Genomic DNA, 22,770 nt, shown 5'->3' with positions numbered 1-22,770 from the left:
TTCAAACATGCATGAACTTAGTTACAGGCTGATAAGTTGCAGTGACATTTTTTTTTTTTGGTAAATTAAAGAGCACAATCAAAAGAATCCTTCTACAGCTTGTAAAGTTTTAAGCTAAGGAACGAAATTTTATAGCATTAAGAAAAGGTTAAAGTAAATGATAATACTAGCAATTTGGTGAAGGTCACCATATACTAAAAATCCAAATAACAGCTTCAGTATCATTCTTATGGATTTGTATGTAATATTGTATCATTAGACAACTGACCTACCTCCAATGTTAAGAAAGCACACTTCTTCTCCTTCCTTATTTCGCATCTGGTTTTGCACTTAGAAGTCCAAGGATCCACCATTATAGCCTATCTCTTTCCTGTCTAAATAGAACCACCTGAAAGGATAAAATTTTCATAAATTATAGTAACATGAAGAAGAAGAAGAAGAAGAACCAGCAAGTGACGATGCTTCTTCTCTCATATCTCAATGGCTAATGTTTTCAGAAAAAAGAAAAAGAATTTGACAACCTAAAATATTTTAGAGAAAATAGCTTCGGTTCCTGTTGTACCAGTTGGTGTGCATTGTTCTAATACTAAACTGAAACACCCAACACCTTTTTTTTGCACTGGTGAAAATTTTGACCCGTGATCGCATCAGCCAGAATATAGTGCATGTACATTAATAATATTAAAAGATATAAAAATTTATTATTATACTAAAATTTAGTGAAATGTGACTAATAAAAAAATGGAATGTAAAATTTTAAAAAATTGAACATTCTTTCACATTTAAAATATAAAACTAAAATATAATTAATAAAACTCAACCACACAGTTATTAAAGAAAAATATTCATTCCCTTCAACTTCTTTTATCAAAAAGGAAAGAAGCTAAATCCTTAAATTTTCATATTGGATGATGGATTTCTATTATTAATTTTGGATTTATTTGAGTGAATCATTTTATTTGTTGATGAGTAATTTATATAATTTATGAATATTTTATATTTAAAATTTATTTAATTTTATCTATTTGATATTTATAAATCATATTAAATATTTTTTTAAAATTGATAAATTTAAATTAGTGCTTTGAAATAGATCGATATCAATATATATCAATTTCAATAAAAATACAATACGTCTCTTAAAATTTAATTAGTGTCATGTATCGGGGATGGAATTTGAGCTAATAGGACGTTTAACTCTACTCGTTCCCTATATCACCTCAATTTTGTAGCCAATCATCAATACAATTAAAGCATCATTGACTTTTTTTTAATTAAAAAATCTTAAAATAACAAAACTAATCTATTATTGAGTTAAATCCCGAAGTTTAGAAGGAATGAAACAATATAATAAGGTAGTTAACTAATTAGGTATGACTTTAAATAATAAGCAACACTACCTCTAAAATGTTGATATGACAGTTACTCCTGCCAATGCCATTAAGCATCTACATTAAACAAAGAGCCATCCCCACTAAGATATGACCATTTATGTGGCAACTACTTGTATTCATACAAATATTAATGTCAAGCATATGTTGTGACGAAGAAAACTAATGGAAATAGAAACGTTCACGTTGCAACAAGATGTTAGCCGTTATTTTTTTCAATATAAAAACCAAATAATAAACTATAAATAACATGATATCTTGAATATTATATATATATCATGTATTTTTTAAGTAGGCCGATCTAATACTGAATGATGATGTAACAGGGATGACGTGATGGGAATTTTTTTCATGACCATTAAAAACAACCGTATGATTGAAGTATTGGATAAGAGGAATCAAGTACTTAAAAAAAGGAAAAATGGCATGTTAGAATCGCCCCGATTAAGTAACGAACAAGTAAAAATAGTAGAAGAAATTGAGAAGATGAACACACAAATTTAACGTGGAAAAACCCCTCCAAAGAGGATAAAAACCACGGGCAAAGATAATTTTACTATAATGACAAAAGAACGAAGAGTACAAAAGATAGAGATAACAACTAAACCCCGAAAACCCGAAAACAAAGAACCCTCAAAACGTAAACACAAAATTCTCTGAATTTGTTATGAGTTCTAATCTAATGGGTGTATTTTTCTAAGATTGTAAAAGAGCCTATTTATAGGCTAAATTAGTAAGTCAAATAAACTATACTAATAAATGCTAAATATATTATACTAATAAATACTAAATCTTCTAGAAAGAAAATATATTTTTGTTTAACTTGACTTGCAAGCAATCTTTTAGAATTTCGGTCACACAACTCTAACAATCTCCACCTTGACACGAATTCTTTCAATGCCATCTTTGCCAAAACCCGCCACGGGCCTATCTTGAACTATGCAGGGAATTAACTGAGTCGAATCTATGCTTAGAAGCTGGAAGACTTCTAGCCTTCGACTTGTGCACTTCCAAATCAAAACTAACCCGGGTCTGATTTTCACAAACACAGTGCCCTAACTTTTTAAAACCTGCATCCAAAAGAGAACCTCTCTCCAACGAAACGGTCATACCTTTTTCCCTCCTATGACCAAGTTGCCTCTGCTCCAAATGAGTTGACTTTGACTCCGTAACGGACGAGGGACGTCCGATTTCACCGGTCACTGTAGAACCTTCCAGAATATAAAGACTGCCAATTCTTTTACTTTTTAACAAAACGAGAGCTCCACGAGATACTTTAATGTCGCTCGACTCGATGTTGATTCTGCATCCTTTCAAGTCTAAAATACTCAAGGAGATGAGATTCTTTCGTAAATCAGGTACATACCTTACATCTGAGAGTGTCATAATCGTCCCATCATGTATCCTAATTCTAACAGTACCAATACCGATTATCTTACTAGATGAATCGTTTCCCATGTGCACAACTCCACCTTCAACTGAACTGTATGTTGAGAACCATTCTCTATTGGGACACATGTGGAAAGAACATTCTGAATCTAGGATCTACTCAGACTTAAGCTTGGAGTTGTCGCTCGTTGACACTAACAAGAAATCATCACCACCTTCATCGACCAAATTAGCACCAACTATATCTTCCTCGTTACTCTCAGCAGCTCTTTTATTTCGCAGTTTAAAATAATCTGCTTTGACGTGACCTAACTTTTTACAATAGCGGCACATTTTGTCTCGTTTCTTTGATGCTACCAAAACGGAAGCTTGCCTATCTGCTTTGCTATTCAAACCAAACTCATTGTCGAGTTTGTCTCTACTCAACAAATAACCCTTCACATCTTCGAACGAGAGTTTGTCTCTGCCATAAATCAGGGTCTCCCTGAAAGACTTGTATGAAGAGGGTAAAGAGCACAATAATAGCATAGCTTGATCTTCATCGTCAATATGAACCTCAACGTTCTTTAAATCATTTAAAAGAGTAATGAATTGACTGATGTGATCTTTAAGAAGCTCACATTCGTTCATGCGAAACGTAAATAGATGTTGTTTCAACACTAAACGGTTAGCCAGAGACGTAGTCGCATAAAGAGTTTCTAACATTTTCCACAAGGCGAATGAGGTCTTCTCCATCAATACCTCCTGTAATACGGTATTCGCGAGGCACAACTGGATTGCAGACAAGGCCTTTTCATCAAGCTCTTCCTATTCTGTTTGATTTAGATTCTTAGGCTTTTTCCCTGTAACAACCTTTTTCAAGCCGTTTTGAACTAGAATTGCCATCATTCGAACTTGCCACAAATTGAAATTTGTCTCACCATCGAACTTCTCAATTTCAAACCTTGTTGCTGCCATCTCTGAACGGGATGATCTATGAAACTTGAACTAGCTCTGATACCACTTGTTAGGATCGTCCCGATTAAGCAACGAACAAGTAAAAATAGTAGAAGAAATTGAGAAGATGAACACAAATTTAACGAGGAAAAACCCCTTCAAAGAGGATAAAAACCACAGGCAAAGATAAGTTTACTATAATGGCAAAAAACGAAGAGTACAAAAGATGGAGATAACAACTAAACCCCAAAAATCTGAAAAAAAATAACCCTGAAAACGTAAACACAAAATTTTATGAATGTGCTATGAGTTCTAATCTAATGGGTGTATTTTTCTAAGATTGTAAAAGAGCCTATTTATAGGCTAAATTAGTAAGTCAAATAAACTATACTAATAAATGCTAAATATATTATACTAATAAATACTAAATCTTCTAGAAAGAAAATATATTTTTGTTTAACTTGACTTGCAAGCAATCTCTTAGAATTTGGGTCACACAACTCTAACATGGCAAAAGGGAGATAATCTAAGGTATTTGTTTTAGACATGCTTCCAAGAATACAATGGAAAGATCTTTGAATTTCATGGAGAAGTAATTGATGTGTTTATCCCTTTAAAGAAAAGTAAGGATGGAAGACGATTTGATTTCACGAGGTTTTCAAATTTGGAAGATGCAAAAATTGAGGTTTTCAAATTTGGAAGATGCAAAAAGAGAAATCCATCATTGGAATGGATCTTGATTGTTTACCTACCATGCTATGGTAAATTTACTAAGATTTAATGTAAGAAGTTTGTACTTGAGAAGGGTTAATACGATAAAGAATGAAAAAAATGCAGTGTGTGGTGGTAGACACGTGAAGGGTTCAGTGAAGGCCCCTATCGTGGTCGGCCCTCAAGTATACAAGGAGTCAATAAATGTTGGTATTGGCAACTCTCGCTTGGGTGAGCCAAGCAATGGAGTTGGGAATAGAAAACTTATGGTACAGGTTGAAAGCGATGGTATTGAAAACGTTACCGAGGGTGTCATTGATGTGGAAAAACTCAGTATCCTACAAAGGTCTCTAGTCAGATGGTGTAAATGTTACAAAGTAGTAGAGTTCTTAGCAAACCAACTGAGCAGTGTGGGCATGAAAGGTATTTCAATTATTAGAATATCTCAGAACATGTTCTTATTGGCTTTTAAGAATCATGAAGTAAATAAGGTGGTGAAACAGGAATATTGGGTCCTACTTGACCAGGTTTGAAACGAAAAGAGGTAGTTTGTGAGAATCTTCAAGGGTTTGGATATCCTGTTATGGTATTTCTCTTCATGCATGGTTTTCTCTCACTTTTCAAAATATTATTGAGTGATGGGGTGGGTACACGTTGGTATTGACGATGAGTCAATGCTTCCAAAGACATTTCCTTAAAGAAAATATCCACTTCATTACCCATCCTCTAAAAAATTGAAGATATCAAGACGTGAAAGATTGAACTCAAAGCGATCCGGATGAATGACTCTCTAATGATTTGATGTGCAAGATTTAAATAAATTTTGAAAATCTTAGAAAATAATTTAGTTAGTTATGATTATAAGATGGAAAAGTAATGAAGAAAACAAAATCAAGATAGAAGATGATCTTTAATTAATCTTGAGAATAAAATTGATATTTCTTAGAGCACAAGTCAACTTCAATTATTAATAAATTTTAAAAATTAATCAAGGTAGATGGGTTAGGATGAATAAATTTTAGAATTTTAAAGAAATTAACAAGAAACAAACTTAGATGAATTATGGAAAGAAAGAACAAAATTGTGGAAGATGGATGGATAACGAGAAGATAGATGATCTAATCTTCCTATGAGCTTTAGATTTCATCACCATTTAATCTAGATAATTAAGTTATGAAGAATTCCACTAACAATTTTTGAAGAATTGAGTTGAAATTAGATCAATAAAAATTAGTTCCTCCAAAGAAATATCTCGCTTCTTATGCTTTAGGAGATTGTGGTAGTCGAACCAAGACTTCGGGAACTTTTCAATTAGGACGTTTGTTTGGAGAATTTTGCACATATTCATCCTTTTAGCTAGGATGTCAGAAATAATCTTCTCGTAGGCATGTACTTGATTTATTATTGGCTTATCATCAATCATCTGAATTTGAGTCACTCTCCAACGACATACTTCTTGATCCCAACATCATCAGCTTCATACTTCTTCTCCAAGGTATCCCAGATAGACTTGACTAACTTCTTCTTGATAATCAGGTCAAAGAGGTTGTTAGCCATGTGGCTTAACATGTGACCTCTTACCATTCTATTGTCCTTGTCATACTTGAATTTTGTTGTGGTATCATGGAAACACAAGAATATAAAGACTTTTTCAGCACCTTTTAAGCACTAATTCATGCAGTTTCTAAGTATTTTTTTGTCGAATTTCATACTTCAATTATAAAATAATTAAATAGTACTTGATTTATGAAACATATTGAATTTTAATTATTTTTATAATAAATTTGCACAATTTGATCTATTTTCAACAGTTTTGCACAAAAGGTGAAAAATCAGCTCGATAGTCACCTCGGAAGGATTAATTTACAATGTACCTTGGGAGCACAAGGTGATGAATTAACAGCCATGGAGGACTTAAATTCACATTTTTGGACTTCCTCAAATCAATTGGTTCAATTTGATTTTATCGGGAAAAAGCGGGTAGCTCGAAGTAGAGGAAAAGGCTTAATTGAGCAAGTAAATAGTGATGATGGACAAGCCCAAAAGAGTAGCCTAAGTTGTCCTATATAGCTGACCCAATCAGCTTATTTTAGCTGATTTTTAAACTTGCAAAACAGCCATTGAACTCCTCTTAAATTCCATTCAAACCCATCTCCTTTTCATGCCTTCTATTTTTAGCCACAAGCTAAAAATAACAAATTTGAGTCAACCATTCCTTCCACCTAGCATGGCCGACCATGGGAAGGGGGATTGACTGCTACTTTTAGCTTCCATCTCCCACTATAAAAAGCCCCAATCACTTCCTCATTTTGCATCCCTCACTTCATACATCATTCTCCACTTCTCTTTTCCAATCCTTTATTTTATTTTCCTGTTTTCTTTGTCTTCCTTCTCTTGTCAATTTTCCCTATTGAAAAAGAGCTAGCAGGCCCCTTGGAGTAGTAGCATTCAAGTGTTTGTGAAGGTCTTGGATCGAAAGAACGAGTGGAGAAGAGAGGAGCGCACTAGTCTGGCTTCGGAGAAACATCAGGTTTGTTTTCTAAGTCCCTTATCTTTATTTTTTTCCCCGTTTATGTTGTGATCATGAACATGAATATTTGTGTTATTGTTCTTCAATTAATTAAAATGACTTAAATTTATTTCGTATTAGATTAATTGCATTTCTTCCACTTAGATTCTTAAAAATGTGTTTGTGTTGTTGTTAGGCTTAAGTAAATTGTTCAATTAAATAAAATCATGTTTATGTTATGCTTGCATTTTAATTGTAAGGTAACAATTGAATTAATTATTAAATGGATTAAAATTGTAATTAATTGACACAATATATAGTTGGTGCATGTTTAATCTTCTAAGGTAGTTGATGATTAAATTATGACGATATTAAAAATACATTAGCCTTACATAACTTGTAAGATTATTGTGATTAAATTGTTCCAATATAGAGATATATTCATGACGTTATTAAATTGTTACCTCACTTAATCTTATACTTGCTTATAAAAATTTGATTAATATTTTGAATTGACATACGATATATTCAAGAGATTAATGGGTTTTAGTAAATAATCGAGTGTGAAATTATTTGTAACAACACATAGTTTTAATAATTCTAAGTTAAAGAATAAAATTGATCTAACACATTTATGTCATATTCATTAAACTCATTTTTAGATATCATGCATTGGAATTTTATTTTCTTAGATAATCACTTAGTTAAATTAGTTTTAGTTTTAGATCACCTCTTATAAACCAACATATTTTTCCTCGTCAATTTGTTTAATTCTTACATTTCGTAAATATTTTCTTGCACAATCCCTGTGGGTACGAAAACTCGATATTCTTGTCACTTTATTACTTGAAACGATTGTGTACACTTGCACATTTCCGTTGTTCCAAATTTTTGGCGCCGTTGCTGGGGATTGTTTTTAAATACATTATTTTTTAAATTGTTAATTTTGCATTTTGGTCTATTTTTCTATTTAATTTTAATTTTTCTGTGATTATTTCAAGTTTTTTTATGAGTATTGATCGAATTATCGACTTACTCCTGGTAGACCCTGAAATTGAAATGATTTTTTGGCAATAAAGAAGATAAACAGCTCAAAAGAGGACCGAAGAGATGAATTTCAAAAATTAAAACCAGAATCGAGAAAATGGAGCAAATCATGCTCAAAATTCTATCATTGTTGCTGATGATAGGGATAGAGCCTTAAGATAGTATGCTGTGCCATTGTTTCATTAGCTAAATATGGGTATTAGGAGACACGAAATTGAGGCACAAAAATTCAAGCTGAAGCCATTCATGTTCCAGATGCTTCAGACATTGGGTTAATTCAATGGAATGCCTATTGAAGATCCTCACATTCACCTCAAATTGTTTATGGAGGTGAGTGATTCCTTCAAGATAGCCGGAGTACCCAAAGATGCATTAAGATTAAAATTGTTCCCATACTCACTAAGGGATAGAGCTTAGGCCTGGTTGAACTCATTGCCACCAGATTCCATCACTACATGGCAAGAATTAGCAGAATGATTCCTTATAAAATATTTCTCACCTAGCAAGAATGCTAAGTTGTGGAATAAGATCACTACTTTCTAACAAATAGATGACAAATCCTTGTATGAGGTGTGGAAAATATTTAAAGAACTGCTACGAAAGTGCCCTCATCATGGAATCCCATATTGCATCCAATTAGAGACCTTCTATAATGGTCTTAATGTTCACATGAGGATGGTAGCAGACCTTTTTTCCAATGGTGCTTTCCTCTTTAAGTCTTATAATGAGGCTTATGAAATCATTGAGAGAATTGCTATCAACAATTACCAGTGGCCAACCAATAGAGAAGCTTTAAAATGTGTCGCATGAGTACATGAATTGGACATTCTCACTTCACTCACATCTCAAATATCTTCGATACTCTTAATTCTTAAAAACTTTACTACTAATGGGTTTAATAATTTTGCAACTCAGCCACCGAATCAATTCGAAAATGTAGCCTGCGTTTATTGTGAGGAAGGGAATTTGTTTGAAGAATGCCCATCAAACTCAGAATTTTTTTATTACATGGGTAACCAGAACTAGAATTGAGGAAGACAATAACTACAATCCAATTTTTATAACTCATCTTGGCGAAACCACCCAAACTTTTCTTGGAGTAACTAAGGGCTTGGACCCAGTAACACTTATGCACAACGCAGATCAACCCAAACATCTAGATTTACCCAACAAATTCAGAAACCAACTTAAGTTGAACCTTCCAATGGCTTAGAAAACTTGTTGAAGGAATACATAGCGAAAAATAATGCCTTATCCAAAGCCAAACAATCACATTGAAAAATCTGGATAACCAAATGGAATTAATCTTCTTACAATGTTGTCTAGAAATAAAACATTACGTACATCCTCCTCAACACCATCAAAAAAAGAAAGAAGTATCACTATCAACTGGATGATAACCCAAGATATACACATGGCTGACATTTAAGTCTAATTTGACGGATTAGTACTCATTCAAGAGTTCCACCAGAACATATTGTTAGTGATCATCAGGCTCCGGTAACAAAGATGGCAACACTGGTATAACTTCGCTTTTGTCTATGCTTTGTCAATGCATCATACAGTTTATTAATAACTATTTAATATGATCCTCTATTGGCACCTTCAGTGGTGAATCTCACATCTCTGCTTTCATTTTGTATGGTAGTGATGCGGGGTCGTTTCTCATCCATGGATAACCAACTGGCACATATTACTGCCAGTAATACAATCTACACCTTCATATTTTGTAAATAAAACGAAAGTAGTTTCACATTATATTGTACAAGGAAAACTTTTATGGAAGTATATGGTGAAAAGATTTTAGAATGAAGAGAGAGAGAGAGAGTTCTGCAATGCTTGGTTTTCTACATGCTTCTAATGGTAGGTTGAGCCAACCTTTTATAACAATTTTGTAAGTGGAATAAATCATTTTCATTACATAAGCCACGAATGGTATGAAAGAATAAAAAATAAATTACTTGACCCGGTCCAACTTTATATAAACTTTAGGGTGGACGTCAATATAAACTTTTTACATGTTACCTTAATATTGGGTTTAGATAATTGTATAAGGTGACTTTTCAAGTGTCTATCAACTTCTTGTGTTCATGCATACATTATTATCAATGAAAACTAATGGAAATTGGAACATTCACTATGTAACAAGATGTTGGCCATTATTATTTTCAATATAAAACCCAAACTATAGACAATGAGATAACATGGTATCTTGATTATTATATAAAACAATATATCATGTATTTTTTAAGTAGGTCAATCGATAATGTAGGATGATGTAATAGAGATGATATATTGTACGATGACGAAGGTTGAATAAAATTGTATGATTTTAATGTTTTAATTTAAGCCGAAAAATGATAAAAATAGAAAGTTGGACTTATTTCTACCCCTACGAATTAGGTCTTATTTGAATGGATTTTTTATAAAAAATTTGAATGAGTTTTGTTAAATTTTCATCCGCGTCAAGATACGTGGTAAATAAGAAAAGTGTTCGAACAATAAGCTTACTATCAGCGAGCCGGGAGGTCACCTATAAGCTCACCCTTTCGAGGTGACCATCAGGACAAGGCATGACCTAATCTTTATCAGAAACATTAAATTGTTGGTCCCCAAACATCATGTGGACTTAACCTCTTTATCCTATCAAGTCAATGAATGACAGGATCTATCTGTCATAGGTATCATCGTCCTATCGAAGACATCCCTCTCACGCATTCCATAATATTGGCTAGAGTACAAGTCCAACACGTTAACACCCATCTTACATGAGACCTCTAGCTATAAATACCTCCAAAAACAATGAATATGAGATCGACTCTTCAAGAATACTAAGCTTACACTCTGTCAATATTCCTTCAACTCTCAACCTTTACATTCTTTTTCCTTCCACTCTTATAACCTCCAACTCTTCACCCAGACTGGGTGAACCGGCCTTCATAGAAACCACCCCTCTCTCATATGTACTCATATCTTATTTTACACTGCATTAATAGTTGGTATGATGAACATGGACTACATGATCACACAATCCCAAAGTGGCACCCTCGCAAATTAAACCAGCCAAATAACAACCCAACCAATCGGATCAACTCCTCTGCCCCACCTAGCACACCTATTCCATTTGTTTCTTGAGTCTCTATTGACCTGAATAACACTCGTATTCCTCCCTTTTCTACCCTTACAGGAACTTCTTTATATTAAGTAAGTATTCTCTTCCCCACCCTAGAGCAACTGATAAAGACTCTAAAAGATCCTCTAGCCAACATTGTCTTTTATGCTGTACCAACAGGATATACTTCCTCGATTACCTCAACTCTCCAGTGGTTATGATGCCTCAGTCACAGCATGGTGTACCCACCCCCTAGACCTTTTTACCATATAACTCGTTGTCTGCAGGAAGTTGTAACCTACCTTATATTGGATCTGGTGCACTAAGTTTAGTATTTTTGTCTAAGTACACTTTTAATTTTTCGAATAGATTGGTTTATAAATTTATTGATGAATTACATTAATACTTTGTATATTGTCATCGCATGGTTTTTGCACGCAAAGCAAAATGGAAGCAAATGTTACTCACCGTTTGTCTAATATTTAACTAATATTAAGTGGTATTACGTAATCAGATCGTAATACAGAAAGACAACTTATTTTAGTTGACAAACCTAAACATGTTCTTAGTCTAATCAGAAATGAGCAAACTGATTGAAAGACTAATATGTCTTCTATCAAGTCCAATTGGGTAGATGTTTTATCTTGGGCATCGGAGCGGATGAAAAAAATAGAGATATAGATGTGACTGACAGTACATTAGACTAGACTCAAGAAGAATAGATCCTGAATCCATTTATGGATTTATTCACTTATGACGTTCATAGTGTGACATACCTAAATCTTGAGTGGATGATGAACTATGTATGCGTGACTTGTATACTTTGATGTAAGTAAAAGCCCGAGTTCGAATAGATAAGGAACCGAAAGCTGGTGCGTTGGGTGTACGACTTCTGCAATATGTAGTATCATTCACAATAGTGGAATTCATAGCACGAGACATGGGTAAATGATATCATCTTATAGGCATTACATGGTTGGTGAAAAGTAAATGTGGCCACGAGTCATTCGTCTTCATGATAAATAACTTGATTGCTATTTGATAGTAATTAAATTTTTATGAAGGAAGATGTAATGGTTACCATTAGATAAAATATGATCATATTGGAAAAAATAGATATTATCTTAAAGAGATTAAGGATATCATATGAGGATAACACACTTATGACAAGGTCATTGGATGAGCGCTAATTGGGTTGCTTTCGTAATGATATGCCATTGAGGAGAGCTCAGTCACGATACTATAGTGGAATAACTTCATGACTAATTGAGTTTGTAATTAATAAGTGAAAAGATGGAACTTAATTATAAATCATTTGAGTCTCGATTGCATATGTACAATTGGTCCCCCCGCTAGCTCGTTGAAACTAGAAATGAATTGCGTGTTGAATCAAAATGAACAGAATGAATAGAAATGGAGAAATTGAAAACATTTAAGAAATTATTATAGTTTCTCCAAAATAAAAATGAAAATAGAAAAATGGAATCATTTGAAAATGAATGTGATTTTCTCCAAATGGAAATTAAAATGAAAATGATAAATGAATTCATTAACAAATGAACAAGGATTTCTCAAAATGATCGGAAGATTGAGTTTATGTTTTTTAGTTATTTTAAAGCCCAAAAATAAAAATAAACCGATTTATCATGGTGAAAATTTTGAATGGTGAAATATTAATATATTTCTGGAAATTTTATCAGGGATAAAATCACCATAATTTTACCAAGAGTGAAATCAGGATGAGAAATTTATTTAATATTAAAGTCTATTTTTGGGAAATAGAAAAAAAATTAGGTTGGATCAAATTATAAAATATTGAGTTAAAAGTCTGGGACATACTTGTAATTAGACCCAATATGGAAGAGATAGAAAAAGCCCTTTATGAAATAAAGGGGAATGGCAAACCCTAGTATATTTAACTAGGGTTGTCGCCCCTATATCCTAGTTGAACTAGGATTTCATTTTTCTATTTGAAATAAACTTCTCTAATTCAACAAAGGTGCTACTTTCTCTCCCTATAAATAGATGGCACCGATAAGGCTATTAATATACAACTTTAAGATATTGCTCATTGAGCCAAGGGACACATGAAAGGTTTTTAGATGAGAGAATTCGGCTCGCTAAGAAGATGAAGCTTAGTCTACCCTTCGCAATGAGCACAAATGCAATAATCTAGAAGACCTTCATAAGAATAACACTGACCTTCCAGCAATATCCCAACATTCTCTAGGTAATCACAATATCTCTATGGAAGAACAACTCAAAGCTTTCATATCAAAACTAATGCAAGAAGTGAAAGGGGTGAAAATAAATTAATCTATTTGGAATTACTCCAATGAATCGTTGCCACTTGAAGTTTTGAAAACCCACATCTCTAACTCCTTCAAGTTTTTGAAGTTCTTATACAATGAATTGGGGGATCCAGGAAACCATCTAGCCTAGTATAACAACCACATAGCTATATTGGAGGCATCTGATGGAGTAAAGTGTAGAGCTTTCTCATTGACCCTTTTACAGACAACCTGATAGTGGTAGATGTCGTTACCTCAGGGATCAATCTAATCCTTTGAGTAGTTGGTTGAGCAGTTAATGAGTCATTTTCTAGCCAACAAGATACTCCAACAATCCCTGGCAGAGCGAATGAGTCCCTCTATGACTATGTCAAAAGATTTAGTGTGGCCACCATGGTCACGAAGGAAGCCACTAATGAATAAGCAATTCAAGCCTTCATTGTCAGGACCTCTCATTAGCATCTAAGGTATATTATCATCAGGAACACTCTAACCAAGCTCTCTTATCTCTACGAAATGGTGCACAATTTTTCAGATGGAGATAAGGTCGAAAAAGTACGCATTGATTCCTTCGTACTAGCCATTCGCCAGGACAACTATCCACGAAGATCACCTCTAAAGAGATTTCAAGGTTGCAAGCAGCCAATGACCAGTTTAGGGGTAGACGGACGTGGGTATGGACATTATAACCAATTAGTCCAAAGGAATAACCAGCGGGTAAACAATGTCTATGCCACGAACACCAGGGACCTATCTGTAGTTATAGGGGATACCAGGATTAATGAACCAAAACCCCGTATAACCACTTCAGAACCTACCATGAGCTCAAATACTTCCTAACCCAAATATTTGATCAGGTAGAAAACTAAGGAATCCTATAAGTGGCTTCGTATCTCCTATCCAGTGAGCATCGCAACAACTCCAATCAACATTCTAAATACCACAATGCTCAAAGACATCAGACTAGGCAATGTGTGCATTTGAAGAACATCGTGAACATGACTCAAGATAGAGAAATAAGAACATCAGAATCGCAGGGTGGTGACAGGGGAAAGAAACCATTTAGAGAAATCATTGATGTTCTGGTAGGAGGAAAGCACATAGAATAGGTTTCCTTAAACTCGAAGTGGAAATACCACAGGGGAAGTGTTTTGTTGGTTTTAGTCACAATTAAAAAACCCAAGCCTTCTCCATGGGACCTTATATTTTCAAAGCGAGATGAAAGGGATATTCTGGACACGAAAGGTGAAGATCTTTTGATGGTCTTGGCTAATATCACCTCTTTCTAAGTTAGAAGGACCTTAGTTGATATAGGCAATTTCGTGAATATTCTGACGACCAAAGATTTTTACTAGATAAGGCTCAAGGATGCCTAACTCAAGCTTGCAAACCTAATTTATGGCTTTGCCAACCAGCCCATCACGGTTAAAGGATCCAATGCCCTTCAGAGGTATTAGGGGATGGTGAGCACACCACCCCTGATAGGTGCTAAAAGTAACATGTTTTAATCTCATTGTTAATGCATTTTTGGGTGATTATTCGATGTTCATAATGAATTTTATGCTCCTAATCCTTTAAATTCATGTTTTTATACTTAGGAGAGCATTTAGGAGCAAAAAAAGTGAAAAACGAGTGAAAACTAAAAAATTGGAGCAAGTTACAAAAGCCACATGGGCTGGACCATTCCATACGACCTGGACATACGACTGAATGAGCCACATGGAAGGCCACACAGCCATGTGGCAGGTCGTGTCGATTTCATGAATTGCACTCCGAACAACCAAAAAACATAATTGTTAAGGTTTTCAGGAATTTTAAGACCTATATATGACAAAAGTAAGAAGAGATGAGTATCATAGAATACTCAAGAAAACAACTCAAAAAATACCATTTAAGCCGATTCTGAAGCAGATTTCTGTGAAGATTGAAGACTCCTAGTTGATTTCTTAGGAGATTATCATGAGTTCCTTTATTTCTTTTAGTTATACTATCTCTAGGATGTTTTTATTTGCTAGCATGAACTAATTTTCTAAATACCTAAGGGAGATGAACCCTATGATGAATTTTGTATTTTGGTTTTTATTTTATGCAATAAAGACTTAGATCTTGTTCTCAATTATGTGTTCTTAATTCGTGATTTAATATTTCTAGACTATTGATCCATGTTTGACGTGTTTAAATCAGAAGAGGAATAGACTCTGTTTAAGAGTAGATCTTGCGTAATTGAGTGGAGTTGCATGCAATCTTAGAAATAGGACGACATAAATCTACTGAATTAGAGTCAAATCTAATAGGGGAATCCACCAATCAAGTTAATGCAATAATAGGGGTTTTAATTAGAAGAGATTTCAATTAATCAACCTATAGTCAATTGCTCTTATTCTTGAAGAGAGATATTAGCATAATTTAGGGATTTCTATGGATCAAGAAACTAAGTGAAGAAATTACGTAATTTAGATTGATAATGACAGATGAAATCTAAGTGAGTTCTGTACTGGGTATTGTTTTGTTTCTTAGTTGTTAATCGATTATTTTCCTGAATTGTTCTTTGTCTCATTCGTAGTTAATTAATTTAGTTAATTTTAGTTTTAATCAATCACTTGAATTTATTGGTTAAATAATAGAAAGACGGTAATTACTAGTACTTTTAGTCTTCGTAGGAATGATATCTTTGCTCACCGTAGCTATACTATTAATTGATAAGTGCACTTGCCTTAGTCAAATTTTTAGTTGGTTTTGTGGACATCAACCCTAGAAATGGTGTATTTTCTAGTAGTTGACTACCCGATGGCCTAAAACACCATTTTCGAGAGGCCAATTATGAGGATGACAAAGATGGTGGTGGTCACTTTTGCATGATGGCAAAGTTTTCAACTCTTACAAGCAAAAGATACATGAAAGCTAATTAGAAAATAGCTCGAGGGTACCTATCGTCTCCCTACAACTCGTTAGGAAAGACCAAAACCCTTTGCCTCCCCTTCCGACTTGTTGCATGTTGCACTCTCATCAAGCTGCCAATGCCAATGTAATTGGAAGAGCAGAAATTGATTTATAAGGTCTCGAACCTAGACCAAAGACTCAACTCCTTAAAGCACAGCCGATAGAGGCATCAGAGCCTGTCAGTTTGTACTAAGAGAAGCCTAATAAGGTCACTAAAATCGCCTCGGTCCTTTCCCTCAAAGAGAAAGAAAGTTTGAAGTCCCTGATAATAGAATGCTGGGACGTTTTTGCCTGGACAGTGACAGACATACCAGGGATCCATCTGTCAATCATGTAGTAGTCCTTGGAAGTAGATCTTAGTTCTTGACCAGTGAAGCAAAATAAGAGGCAGTTATTCGATGAGAAGGTCTCGACTACTAGGGAAGAAGTGAAGAAGATGCTAGCTATAGGTTTCATCCGAGAAGTCACCTATCTAGATTGCGTCTTAACAAAAACTTTCTAGGTCTACAACCCAAGTGCAAGTTATATTCAAGTAATAAAATCTCGAGAGTCCAAGATCGATCCATGGGGAAGTTGATTAGAACTTACAAGATTACAAGTATTATGTTAGGAATATATTTAATACTTAACTTTGGAATGGGTGTCGAAAATAAAAGTAGGAGCAAGAAACACTAGAAATAAAAATAAAAATCAACGGAAGAAATTAACTAAAAGAAGCAAATACCTAGAAGAAAATATGTTAAGGTTAGAGGATCCACTTTTTGTGTCATATTAAGATTAAATTTTAGTACTCGGTGTTATTGTTCAATTAGAATCCACACAAAATTAATGGATTTTTACTATTATTGATTTTGCTAGATTCTTTTTCACACCTAAACAAAAATCAATTACTAAACCCAAAATTAGTGGCATCTTATCCAAGAATGCATCAAAGTTAAACACACAAGTATATCCGTTGGGTATAGTATCACTTAGTTGAAGTTTAGGTTAAATACCTTAAATGAATTATTTAAATATAAAATAAATAATTATCTAAATTTGCAACTATTAGTAATTATTTAAATAATATCTTAGCACCTTAAGTAAATGAGTAGAATATTAAAATCGAATGATTATGACAAATTATATAGGTTATGAAATTAATTAAGGTTACACACAAAGAGAACATAAGAAATTATGAGAACATGGCGATGCACAAAAATATACAAACACTATGTATTAATGTGTATATATATAATCGAAAGAAAAGTAAGTTTGCACCTTGTTCAAAGACACAAGTTTAAATACGATAGTAGATAAAGATAAATAGTAAAGAGAGTAAAGGAAGAGATAACGCTCAAAGTTTGTTAACGCGGTTCGAAAACAATTCTACTCTGTCAAGTCTTATTTAATGAATGATTTATTCAACATTTGATCAAACAACCTATTGGCTAAAACCTAATCTACTTTACACATGAAGCAAATTGCAACCCATAACTAGTCCCAACTTGTTACAACCACTCACCCAAAATCTCAATTACAATTAGATTCAACTTTCACAAATAATGCCTATGTGCTAAGTGCAAGAATACAATAAATTTCGACTAGTAAATCAAAGAGATAAGCTCAAGCACTCTTCAAAGATGCCTCTTCAACATGCAAATTGCTGCCTATTTATAAGCCAAATGAGGCAGCCTTCTAGATCGGTTATTGTAGAGATAAATACTTCAATTTGATGCATAACAGTCTAGGATAAAAGTCTCCAAAATGTATCCTAAATATAGCTTGATTATCCACGTAATTTCATCCACAAAACAAGGCTTAAATGGTAAGGATAACACACGTTGATATCATGGTTTCCAAAATTGGTCAAATTTGATTACCACAGTTTGAGATGAAATAAAATAGATCAAGGGATTCCTTTGCTTATGGAAAAACAACATGGAGACTCAAGTAAACAATACCAACATCCAACTTCATCTAAATTGTTGTGAAATTTTGTCTAGACTATTGTTCAAATGTTTGTCTGGACAGCTGTTTAAACAAATGAATGAATAGACAATCAAGATGTTGTTTAAACAAAGATCAAACAATCAACATTGAACAACTGTAGTCCCAACAATAATCTATAATCTATAATACATATAATCACGAATTGAGAGAAACTTTTGAACTGACCTATATAACCTTTTTATTCATTATATTATAAAACTTACCATTTTAAATCATTTTATTATTTATTAGATTTAACACATTTATAAATAATAATATTAATTTTACTAAAATATTTGGTTAAATAAATTTAGTTAAAATTTATCATGGTTATAAATAAGAATTCTGATGTATTAAAAAATTTGTTAAATTACTTTATATTTACTAAATTACTTGATAAATTTACTTGTTTAGTTTAATATAGGTTGATGTGATTAAAAAAATGACGTAAAATGAGTAAATATTCTTTCCATGGCCATTCGTATACAACGTAAGTTTGAAGTATTGGAAAAGACAAAACAATTTTGATTGTGGAGGCCTGCATTCAAACCATTTTAAAGTTTGTTATAAAATGACCAAACCAGAAAGCCCACTTGTTCCAGCCCGGTCCGAATTGGGCTGGATTTAGATGAGTTTTTAATCTCCGTTAAGATTAATATTTTATGCAATTTTAATTTTAAGTGTATAAAATATATTTTAAATTTATAATTATACAAAATATATTAGATATTTTTTTTAAAAATTATAAGGATTAAATAATAAATTAGTATTTTAATTATAATCATTTTCTCATTTCAATATATATTTTTAATAATATCTAAACTATTTTTTTTCCATATTGGTACTTCTACTTGTCTACTGTTAATCAATAATAACGTGGATCAATCACATAACGTAACATGGCATCAAAGTCACATAAGCACCACTTGTTGATCAGATGTTGACCGTCATTGACTGTGTATTGATCAGCCAATTCTAATAAATTTTTAATTTAATTTTTTTAATTTTTAAATATTTTTTTAATTTTAACTTTTTTATTTTTGAAATTATTTGATATAAATAAATACATGATAATAGTTAAGCAGCTTTTGTGCCATGGGCAACTTTTAATCGGTTGTTTTTTTCATTATTAGAGATAAATTTAGGTAACGAATATATAATTTAGATATTACTTCTAACAAAAGAATTAAGTATCTATAATTTAGGTAACATAATTTGTAATTTAAGCTAAATTATAAATTAATAAATTTTCAAATTCGGCTCAGACGGTTTTGAGATATATAGAGATAAATATAAGTCTGTTTTATCCCTTCAATTATGTTGAAATTTGGTATTCAATCTCTCTACTTTAATACAATTAGTTATTATCATTAAAGCGAGGGTCAATCTTTAAACTATACATGAATTTTTGGTTTAATCCAATTCTCACAAATTTTAACACAATTACTAATCTAGCATCATTTTACATTTTATATTGCACACACATGTAATTATATTTATCCAATATAAAAATAAATTGATGTATTTATTTCTTTAAATATGTATGACTGAATTAACAATTAAAATTTCATATGTATAATTACACCAAATTAAAATTTACATATTAAATTATATATTGAATCAAAGTTTATGTATCATTTTAAAATTTATCCTTGAAAATATTACATAGATTCCAAAAAGAGAAAAAGGAAAACCTTAAGCATTTAATTCACATAAAATTTTATTTTGTTAAATATAATTTATTAGATTTTCACGTAGTTTTATGTGATCAAATAGAAATAAAAAAACTATATCATCACATGAATTATATCAACTAACAATATTATGGATTTGAAACAAATAATAACATTAAAAAAAATAAAACAATGAGAAAGGAAATTTCAAATTTTAGCAGTACTAGAATCCAAAATTAGAGCAAATATATTTTGGGGGTCAACTTCATGTAAGATAAGGAGTTCCGAAAAGCTACGGTCCATGTTGGATGAGGGGGCGATATGGTCAGCAATCAAAACCTGCCCCAAAATCCACCCTCACATTTTGCTCCATTAAATGATCTTCAACTTTTCCATACACTTTTTATCCAAAAATCATGACCTCCTTCACTAATTCAACATTCTTCATCCATGTCAACCAGAAATTCCCTACACCCCAAAGTCACCATTGCAGCAGACTCTCCCTCCCCATAATCCGAGCATCGTTTCAACCCCAACAAAACAATGTAATAATCAGCAACCGGCGAAAACTTGTAACAACGTTTCTTGCTACTTCACTAGCAGCACTAGGGCTTAATGGCACACCAGTAGCAGTAGCAGAGAATTGGGGCACACATTCATTTCTCAGGGAACGGTTTTTTGAGCCCGGTTTGTCTCCGGAAGATGCCGCCGCCAGAATTAAACAAACTGCCGAGGGGTTACATAGCATGAGAGACATGTTGGACACCATGTCATGGAGGTATGTCATGTTTTACATTCGACTAAAGCAGGCTTATCTTTCTCAGGACTTGAAGAATGCCATGAGTACATTGCCTCAAGGTCGAAAAGATAAATACGTGAAAACAGCAAATGAATTGGTGGATAACATGGCTGAGGTACGTTCATAGATTATGAATTGGTGAAACCAGCCTATGAATCATTTGTGAGGTCAATTTCTTATGTTTTTTCTTTTTTTGTTCATCTTAATTTTTGTAGTTCGATTATTACGTACGCACACCGAAAGTATACGAATCGTACTTGTACTACGAGAAGACATTGAAATCCATAGATGATCTAGTTGCATTATTGGGGTAGAACAATGGTAGCAGTGCCTGCTGGAGATATTTACAATTTGCTTCATTGAGACCATAATTGTAATGCAGATGTAGTAAGACCAGGAAATGTCGAGTTTCAATCAATACTAAGATATCATCAACTTTTAGGACATGTGTTATATTCTTTTGCAGCAATTTTTCATACACTTATATGAGAAAGGCTGAAGCTACCAAGAGACTAGTTTCAGTTTCTTTAACTAAAATGAGGTTGAATTGCTGTGTCATTTCTTATGACGCGAATTTTATAGATTTTTACAAACTAGTTTGAAAACTAGATCATTTTCTTTCCATAGACGGTTTAAAGAAACACAAATGGTAAGAAATTTATAATTCCAGGACAGTAAAAGTCTCAAACCAGCTTCTAGAAGAGGAAGACAAATTCAGTCTCAAAACCAGCAATAACTTGGAGATGCAAGACTCAATCTTTCACCGTTTGAGATATAGCAATGGCTGATGAAATTATTATCAGTTCGCGTTCCCGTTTTCCTTGCGTGCTAAGCATTCAATTGTTGCTGCAGTAGAAGGTCCAGCAGAGACCAAAGCCAGCATTGCCTGTATAATAGATTACATGAACATAATAGCATAAGTTCCGGTTGAAAAGAAACAAATACAATGCCCCAGTGTTGAAGCTCAGTATCATCTTCAGTGTGCCAAACATAACCAAGATGATTCAACTGTTTTTAGCTGCTCTCTTGATAAATGAAAATTTGGTAGAAACTAGAAAGATAAGTGTCGAAACCGTTTTTTGGAAAACAAAAATTTAGTTTTCGACTTTAAAAATTAAACTGGAGTCGCCACCGATCCTTTATTAAGGTGTGATCGGCTCACCCTATTTTGGTCTACGAATTTTGAGAAAATGAGTTCGGGAGTCAGTTACGCACGAGGAAGGGTTAGCACCCTCGTAACGCCCAAAATCAGTACCAAATTGATCATTTAATGTCTTAGTGTCGAAGGTTAAAAAGATTTTAAAATCAACTCAAATGATGAAATTTGAAAAAGGATAATCAATTGTTCAAGTCATGTAAAGAAATTGAGTCCCAATACGTTAGGGTGCAATTCCTCATAATCCCCGAACTTTGAATATCACTTTTTATTTTATGCGAAAATCTTCATTTCGAGAAAGTAACATGCCACACCCAATACGTTAGGGCACGACAAATTAAGTTCCCAAAAATGATTTTTGGTGCTCGTGTATTTAAAATAAAGAATATCCTCAGTAATTTGAAATCAGCAAAGAAAATCGGAACCCAATACGTTAGGGCTCAATTTTTCTCGAAAATCCCAAAACCTTGAATATTGCACTTATTCACAAAAACTTATGAATTGAGAAAAATTGATTTTAAGGCTTTGATAAAACCAAAAAAAAAATTCTAAAAGGTATGTCGAAAATCTCAATGTACAATTATGAAACAAATACTCTAATTTAAAATATATGTATATATGTATTTTCAAAATATAAGTATGAGACATAAATAAATTTTGAAAACATGTATAAGCATATATTAAAACAGAATATATAAGTATATGTATATAAAATAAAAAAATAAATGAAATATATAAAACAAAACAAAAACCTATTATAATTTCTAAGAGAATGCATGTATATATATGTATGCGAAATTTATGAAAATAAGATAAAAATATAAAAATATGTACATATCTATATA

General features: G+C 32.9%; 1 protein-coding gene and 1 non-coding gene across 2 annotated transcripts; one reads left to right on the top strand and one right to left on the bottom strand.

Moving 5' to 3' along the window:
- Nucleotides 1-8,496: 8,496 nt before the first annotated feature.
- On the bottom strand, nucleotides 8,497-8,603 carry LOC128036437 (small nucleolar RNA R71). Its single transcript, XR_008193232.1, has one exon. It is a non-coding gene; the product is annotated as a small nucleolar RNA R71 (small nucleolar RNA).
- An 11,663-nt stretch (nucleotides 8,604-20,266) lies between these two features.
- Nucleotides 20,267-21,215, top strand: LOC105784237 (photosynthetic NDH subunit of lumenal location 2, chloroplastic). The gene is made up of 2 exons (XM_012610052.2): nucleotides 20,267-20,884; nucleotides 20,985-21,215. The coding sequence occupies exons 1-2, from the start codon at nucleotides 20,387-20,389 to the stop codon at nucleotides 21,081-21,083; spliced, it is 597 nt and encodes a 198-aa protein (XP_012465506.1). The 5' UTR covers nucleotides 20,267-20,386; the 3' UTR covers nucleotides 21,084-21,215.
- Nucleotides 21,216-22,770: the final 1,555 nt, after the last annotated feature.

The sequence above is a fragment of the Gossypium raimondii genome, chromosome 13, assembly GCF_025698545.1.
Source record: "Gossypium raimondii isolate GPD5lz chromosome 13, ASM2569854v1, whole genome shotgun sequence".
Taxonomy (NCBI): Eukaryota; Viridiplantae; Streptophyta; class Magnoliopsida; order Malvales; family Malvaceae; genus Gossypium; species Gossypium raimondii.
Note: the sequence above shows the minus strand (reverse complement) of the source record. Positions and strands in the feature narration are given on the sequence as shown.

Excerpts from the sequence above, each read along its gene's own strand:
- LOC105784237 (XM_012610052.2), top strand. The coding sequence starts at position 20,387 with ATGACCTCCTTCACTAATTCAACATTCTTCATCCATGTCAACCAGAAA. Across the intron at positions 20,885-20,984 it reads TGGTGGATAACATGGCTGAG|TTCGATTATTACGTACGCAC; the intron begins GTACGTTCATAG and ends TAATTTTTGTAG.